We start from the raw sequence: 7,152 nt of genomic DNA on the forward strand, positions 1-7,152 counted from the left end.
CCCCAGAATCTTGGCACAGTCGTCATAGTATTTCATGGAGTTCTTGACGAAGCTGAAGCCGTTCACGTCACAGACAAAGGAGTGTCCGTTGGCCCGGAGAAGATCAAAGCCACAGACTGTTTGCTAGAGGAAAGGAGAGAACAGAGAGGAATGATCTGCCTGTAAAAATAATAATAATGATGGTATCTGTGAAGCGCTTACTGTGTGCCAAGCACTGTTCCAAGCTCTGGGGTAGAAACAAGGTAATCGGGTTGGCCCACGTGGGGCTCACAGTCTTAATTCCCATTTTACAGATGAGTTAAGTGACTGGCCCAAAGTCACACATCTGACAAGTGGCAGAGCCAGGATTAGAACCCATGACCTCTAACTCCCAAGCCGGGTTCTTTCCACTAAGCCACGCTGCTTCTCTACTTCCTGGGCCTGTACCTCCAGCCCTCCTGCCGTGTCTCGTGGTTCTCCCCGCCTGTCCCCGGATCCCCATTTCTCTCTTCGATCCCCATCTCCAGCCCCTTGATCCCCTACTTCCAATCTCTCTTTGTTCCCCCGCTTCCCATCTCCATCTCTCCTCTCAATCCCCTGCTCTCCATCCCTGGCTCTTCCCTCAGTCCTCTGCTCCCCATCTCTCCCCTCGATCCCTCGCTCCCCATCTGCCTCCCCCCAGCTCGCCCTGGTCCCCACCTTGAAGGCCATGCAGACTTTCCTGGCCACGAGCTTCTCCATGGCGGTCAGCATGACGGGGTAGCGGATCTCTTTCCCCTCGCTGTCTCGCTCCACCTTCCCATCCAGGGCCGGCGACTTTCGGGCCTCGGCGTGGGCGTAGTCCGGCCCCACGGTGTACACCTGCGGAACTGACCGTCACGGACCGGACCCACCACCGCCCGCTTCCCACTCAGACATCTGGGCCTCTGTTCTGCCTGCTTCCCAGCCCCGGGCACCTGCCCTCCCACGCAACTCCCGAGATCGCCCGCTGGCTCCCCAGGTGGCCCTCCGCTCCCCTGCCAACCGTGCCGCCTGCGCCGCCCCCTCACCTTGACGTCAGTGCCATCTGTGGGCATAAACTCCTCGTAGATGTATGAACCCGTCTTGCGGACGCTGCTCTCGGGGGAGTAGACACTGCTCCGGCTGCCGATCTGGGGGGGCAGGAGGGGGTGGCGGGAGAGGGCGGCTCCCCGGCTGCCCTGCTCCGGACACCTGGGGCCGCCCCCTGCCCCCAACCCCGCCCACCTTGCGGAAGAGGCGCTGGCTGCCCCCGCCGGCCGTGCTGGGGTAGTAGATGTAGACGTTGTGGTCCTCGGCGCTCACCGGCTTCTCCACGAACGGCTTGGGGAACACCGACCCGTTCACCTCCACCTGATCCTCCCCTTCCACCAGGCTGCACTCTGGGGGCGGCGCGGAGTGTCAGCCCAAGCCCGCGCGGGGAACCCCCGGATGAGCTGCCCACCGCTGCCCCTCGTGGAGCCCGCCGCGCCCCTTCGGGGAGCCCGCCGACATGCCACCTGCCACACCCCCTCGCAGCCCAAGACCCCGCTCCCTGCACGGGGAGATGCTGACCCGAGCCCCCCTCCTCCATGCTCCGGTGTCAGGCCGGAAGCGCGGGGCAGGGGAGAGGGGTGGAAGGCGCACGTACCCTCCGGCCGGGCAGGGTCTCGGTTGAGCACGGCGTAGCGTGGCAGGTCGATGCCCTCCTCCTGCAGGATCCTGTACACCTCCCGCCTGTGGACCCACAGCGTCAGCCGGGGAGGGGGCCGGCCGGGAAGGGGGCTGGCTGGTGGGCGCGGCGGGGACAAGAGGGGGGGAGTCACCGGATCCGGGAAGAAATATTTCTCAGCCAGCTTGCCTGGTGTGGGAGGGCCTGGGCTGGGCTTGTGGCGGATTGGGGCTGCCCCTCACCTATCCTGGATGTAGTACTGCATGGCCAGGTCGTTGATGAGGAATGGGTTCCGGAGCTTGGAGTACGCGACGGCCTTGTCCAGGGGAAAGCCTGGGCCACAGAGGGATCGGGGCTGACGACCTGCTCCATCCCACCTCTACCCCCAGCATGCCAGGTCCCCAGCCCCTTGACTCCCGGCCCGGGGCCCACGCTCGGAGTGGAAGGAGCTGAGGCCGGTTCTCCACGGGCTCGTGGAAGATGATGCCCACCCGCGGGATGACCACAGTCGGGTGGTCGGCCACCCTCCGCCCCCCCCCGCCCCCCGCGGCTCCAGCCCCTCGACCTCCTGGCCCACCAGTCCGGTACCCACCCTTGGAGTGGAAGGAGATGAGACAGTCACAGGCCGGCCAGTTTTCCACAGGCTCGTTGAGGATGATGTCTTCCCCCAGGATGACCACAGTCAGGTAGTCGAAGCGGCACAGTCTCTCCAGGATCTGGGTCATCGGCTTCGACTTGGACTTCTTGGTCATGGCGCAGATGCCCACCACGATCTGTGGCTCTGGGGGCTGGGGAGGGCCCACTTTCAGGAGATACCCGGGCCCCAGATCCCCCACTCCCACGACCTCCCCACTGAAGGGAGGGAAAGAGGGAGGGTGCACGTGGCCGCTTCCGGCTGTGGAGTGTCCCTTCTAAAGTGGCAGGGAGTCCTGGGGCTGGAGGTCCAGGGTGGCGAGGTGACCGGAGAGCTGCCCCTTACAAGACCACCTCCCCCGCCGCGGCTCCTCCCTCATTTCCTGGTGCTCACCACCTCCTCCTCCTCTTCCTCCTCCTCATCCTCGTCCTGGTCCTCGAGAAGCTGGCTGTCCTGTGTCCTCATGCCTGCTCCCCAGGCTCCCAGCCCCTCATCTCCAGCTCCCAGGAAGAAGCGGGGCGCCGTTCTCTCACCCTCGCCGGCTTTCAGTGACCACATGCCACCGGGGGGGGGCCACTCATCGCGCTCTGCATAAAAATCAGGGTCCGGTTAGCCCAGGGCACACACTGCCCAGCTCCAGTCCCTGGAGTGGGGGGGGAATGTGGGGAATGTGGAGGGAGGGAGGGACAGAGGGAAGGAGGAGGGGAAGAGGAGGGATGGACGGAGGGGGAGAAGGAGAAGGGAGGAAGGAGAGAAAGGATGGAAGGGAGGAGGAAGCAAGGGAGGAAGGCCTGGAAGGAGGGAGTTGGGGTAGATGGCAGGACATCGAAGGTCACATTTCCTCCTAGCGGCCTTCCCCGATTAAATCTTCTTTTCCCCGGCTGGCTTGCCCTTCTGCATCGTCTATGCAACTCAATCTGCGACCTTTGGACACTTGATAGTCTCCCCACTCCCAACCCCACGGTGCTTGTCTACATATCTTTAAATTATATGTTATGAAATACAGATTTATTCATATTAATGTCTGTCTCCCCTTCTAGCCTGTAAGCTCATTACGGGCAGGGAACCCGTCTGCTAATTCTGTTGCACTGTACTGTCTCGACCGCTTAGTAGAGTCATCTGCTTATAGTAAGCGCTCAATAAATATGATCGATCGAGCGACTGGTTGACGTAGGCCTAGGGGAAGGGGGCAGGGGGAAGGAATTATATATTCCAAGAGCTTAGTACAGTGCTCTGCACATAGTAAGCGCTCAATAAGTACTCTTGAAAGAATGAAAGGAAGGGGAGGGAGGTGACAGGAACACTGCAGGGTAGCTTAAGCATTGGTGGGGGACGTGGATGACGTTGGGAGGGCTAACCCTTTCGGTGACAAAAGGAAAGAGCAACAGTTCTGGCTCCGAGGAGCTAGAATTGTAACAAGGGGGTAAGGGAGAGAGGCACGACGGGTCTTCTGCCATTAAGGAGGGAGGTAAATTTGGGGAATGAGGATGACTTCAGGGCCCGATATTTTTTTAATGGTATTTATTAAGCGCTTACTATGTGCCAGGCACTGTACCAAGCTCTGGGGGAGATACAAACAAATCGGGTTGGACACAGTCCCTGTCCCACGTGGATCCAGTTATTTTCACTGGTAGAGCATCAGACCGGAACAGAGAGATCCCGGACCCTCCTTGACCCACAAGGCACCGTCCACTGCCCTGGCCCTCCCAGAACATGGCTGTTACACAGGGGGTGGGATGGGAGAATGTGAACGGACAGTGGGGCGGGAAGGGCGGGGAGTGGGATGGGGATATGGGGTGTGCTGGGAGGGGTGTATGTGTGTGTGGGATGCCTAGAAGAGTCCCTCAGGCCACCGATTGCTCTGAATTCCAGCAATTCCCACTCCCTCATTCATTCAATTCAATCAATCATATTTACTGAGTGCTTACTGTGTGCAGAGCACTGTACTAAGACTTGGGGAAGTACAACATGACAATTAAGCGGTGATTCTTTTCCTGTCCACAACAAGCCCATTCCCATCCAGACCCCCCGGTCCCTGACCTCCCAGGCCAGGTTCCCAAGCCCTCAGGGATCCCCTTCCTTCGTCCAGATTTCCTTCGGCCAACCACGGCCGCGACTTTCACTTGAACCGCTGGGCACCCTCCCGCGTCTGCCCTTCCGGTCCCCCTCTGCCACCCACAAGGTTGTGGGCTCTTTGTGGGCAGCACGGAACCACATTTCTCTTTCCCTACCACTGGGGCTCCAGTAAGCCACCACAACAAACTCAGGCGCTTCACTGGGCAATACCGCCTCCATCCCCGCCGAGAAAAGCACCACGGTAAACGGCTTCCTTCCCGCCGCCGAGGGTCCCCACCTCCGGCCCCATCTTCCCGCTGGCTCTTGGACTCATCTGTCCCTGCAGAGACTTTGAGCCTGTTTTGTGCATCTATCTGTGCTGTGCTTTAATGTTTCATCACTCTGGCGTGTCCGATCCCAATCCCTTCTCTCCACGTAAACTCGTTGATTGTAAAACCCTGGAGGAACGGGAAAGCGTGTCTAATTCTCAGTGCTTAGTACAGGCTCTGCACACAGTAAGCACTCAATAAATACAAGTGAATGAAGGAAAGAACGAGTCGGGGCTCACCCCGGGGCCCCTGCCCCAGCCGCCTTGCTCCGGAGCCGCGGTCCTCAGCTAGTTCGGCCCCCCAAACCTGGTCTGCGCCCTGACCCCAGCCCCGACCCCAACCTCGGGCCCCGACCGCCAAAACCCAACTGGGTGCAGTGGGGGTGGCCGGGAGAGGTTCCAGGGCGCATCTAGAGAAATGGCGTGGCTTAATGGAAAAAGCACGGGGAGTCAGAGGACCTGGGTTCTAATCCCCGCTCCGCCACCTTTCTGCTGCGTGACCTTGGGCAATCCACTTAATTTCTCTGTGCCTCAGTTCCCTCATCTGTAAAATGGGGATTAAGACCGTAAGCTCCACGTGGGACAACCCGATTACCTTGTATCTACCCCAGCGCTTAGAACAGCGGTTGGCACGTGGTAAGCACTTAACAAACACCCTAATTCTTATTCTTTCGGGAGACGCGGACCCGATTCCTCCCTGAGGCCCCTAGGCCGGGGTTGGATCCCGGCTCTCCAGGGGGCGGGCCCCGGGGGAGGCCCGGTGGCCGCTGCCCCCGGATGGGGGGGCCGGATCGGCCCGGATAAATACTAAATACAGAGAGCGGGCCGGTGCCCACGGGCAGGCCTGTGCTGGCTCAGGTTGCCACGACTACAGGCAACGTGTTCCCCAAACAATAGGCCTTCCCCACCTTCCCGCCCCACGGCGTTGACCACCACGTGTCCCCCACCCCAGAAACCGACCAGTCCCTCGCTATTGCCCCCACACGGGTCCCGGCCCTCGTCTCGTCGCGTCCCCCCGGACTGACCAGCCCCTCGCCACTGATCCCTTGCCCTCCCAATGGCCGCTCAATCCCAAGCCCGCCCCGGCGCTGATCTCATGTCCCCCGGGGACCTGCCCAGCCCCTCGGCGTCGCCCCCTCGGCCCCTTGGAACCCGGGCACCTGCCCCGCCGCTGATCACGTCGCGTCCCTCCGGGAACCGACCATCTTCTGGTCCCCGACCCCTGGCCACCCCGGCGCCGACCCAGGGGGTCCCGTCCATCTTTTGGGCGATGGCCCCTGACGCCCGCCCCGGCTTTGCTGACCTCGCGTTCCCCGCCCGGGAACTGAGCAGCCCCTGGGCATTGCCCTGCGGGCCCACGACGGCCACCGGGGCGCTGACCCCGTGGTGACCCCTGGGCCCGGACCGTCCTCTGGGCCACCCCCCCGGGCCCAGCTCGTCCCCCTCCAGGGGCCGATCCCACCTTTCCCCCCCTCCCGCCCCGAGGACCGAGCAGCCCCCGGGCATCGCCCCGCTGGCCCCACGACGACCACCGGGGCGCTGACCCCGTCGTGTCCCCCTGGGCCCCCCCGGGCCCAGCTCGCCCCACTCCAGGCGCCGATCCCACCTTTCCCCCCGTCCCGCCCCGAGGACCGAGCAGCCCCCGGGCCTGGCCCCGCCGGCCCACCACGACCACGGGGGCGCTGACCGTCCTCTGGGGCCCTGGGCGCCCCCGGCCCGCTCGCCCCCCGCCAGGGGCCGTTCCCACCTTTCCCCCCCTCCCGTCCCGAGGACTGGCCGGCCCCCGGGCATGGCCCCGCTGGGCCCACATCGACCACCGGGGCGCTGACCCCGTGGTGTCCCCCTGGGCCCGGAGGGTCCTTTGGGGCGCCTCCCGGCCCCCCTCCAGGGGCCGATCCCGCCTTTCCCCCCCCCCCCCCCGCCCCCAGGACTGGCCGGCCCCCGGGCATGGCCCCGCTGGCCCCACGACGACCCCCGGGGGGCCGAGCCTGGGGGGGGCCCCTCCCGGGCGGCTGAGCGGGAGGCGGTCCCGGCCCCCGAGCCCGGACACTGCCCTCCGGCCCGGGCCCGCTCACCTCCCTCCTCCTCCTCCTCCTTCTCCTCCTTCGGCCCGGCTCGGCTCGGCTCGGCCCGGCGCAGCCGCTTCCCACGGAGACGGCACCTGACAGCCCACCAATCACAGCCCGCCTGGACGCTCGCCCACGCCCAATCAGACGCCGGCCCGCCGCGGCGGCCCCCGCTGGCGGCCCCTGCTGGCGGCCTGCGAGCACCGCAGCCCGCCGCGCTCGGCCCTCGCCCGTCCGGCGGAGGGAAGGGCAGGAGGGCTAATCATTCGATAGTATTTATTGAGCGCTTCCTAGGTGCAGAGCACTGTACTAAGCGCTTGGAATGGACAAATCGGTAACAGAGAGAGACGGTCCCTACCCTAATAATAATGGTGGTATTTGTTCATTCAATAAATACGATACAAGAGTATTTATTGAGCGC

General features: G+C 63.4%; 1 protein-coding gene across 10 annotated transcripts in view; it reads right to left on the bottom strand.

Moving 5' to 3' along the window:
• Positions 1–6,769, bottom strand: part of PPIP5K1 (diphosphoinositol pentakisphosphate kinase 1) — a 30,200-nt gene extending 23,431 nt beyond the window's left edge. For all 10 annotated transcript variants that reach the window (XM_029070824.1, XM_029070823.1, XM_029070821.1 and 7 more), the window contains exons 1-9: positions 6,741–6,769; positions 2,676–2,869; positions 2,241–2,436; positions 1,891–1,981; positions 1,628–1,713; positions 1,225–1,379; positions 1,029–1,130; positions 679–840; positions 2–123 (exon numbers count right to left, since the gene is read on the bottom strand). In XM_029070824.1, coding sequence (XP_028926657.1) covers positions 2–123; positions 679–840; positions 1,029–1,130; positions 1,225–1,379; positions 1,628–1,713; positions 1,891–1,981; positions 2,241–2,436; positions 2,676–2,840 — 1,079 coding nt within the window. In that variant the 5' untranslated portion in view covers positions 2,841–2,869; positions 6,741–6,769. The remainder of the gene's footprint in view (position 1; positions 124–678; positions 841–1,028; positions 1,131–1,224; positions 1,380–1,627; positions 1,714–1,890; positions 1,982–2,240; positions 2,437–2,675; positions 2,870–6,740) is intronic.
• Between the last annotated feature and the right edge of the window lie 383 nt (positions 6,770–7,152).

Source organism: Ornithorhynchus anatinus, chromosome 8, assembly GCF_004115215.2.
Source record: "Ornithorhynchus anatinus isolate Pmale09 chromosome 8, mOrnAna1.pri.v4, whole genome shotgun sequence".
In the NCBI taxonomy this organism is placed as follows: Eukaryota; Metazoa; Chordata; class Mammalia; order Monotremata; family Ornithorhynchidae; genus Ornithorhynchus; species Ornithorhynchus anatinus.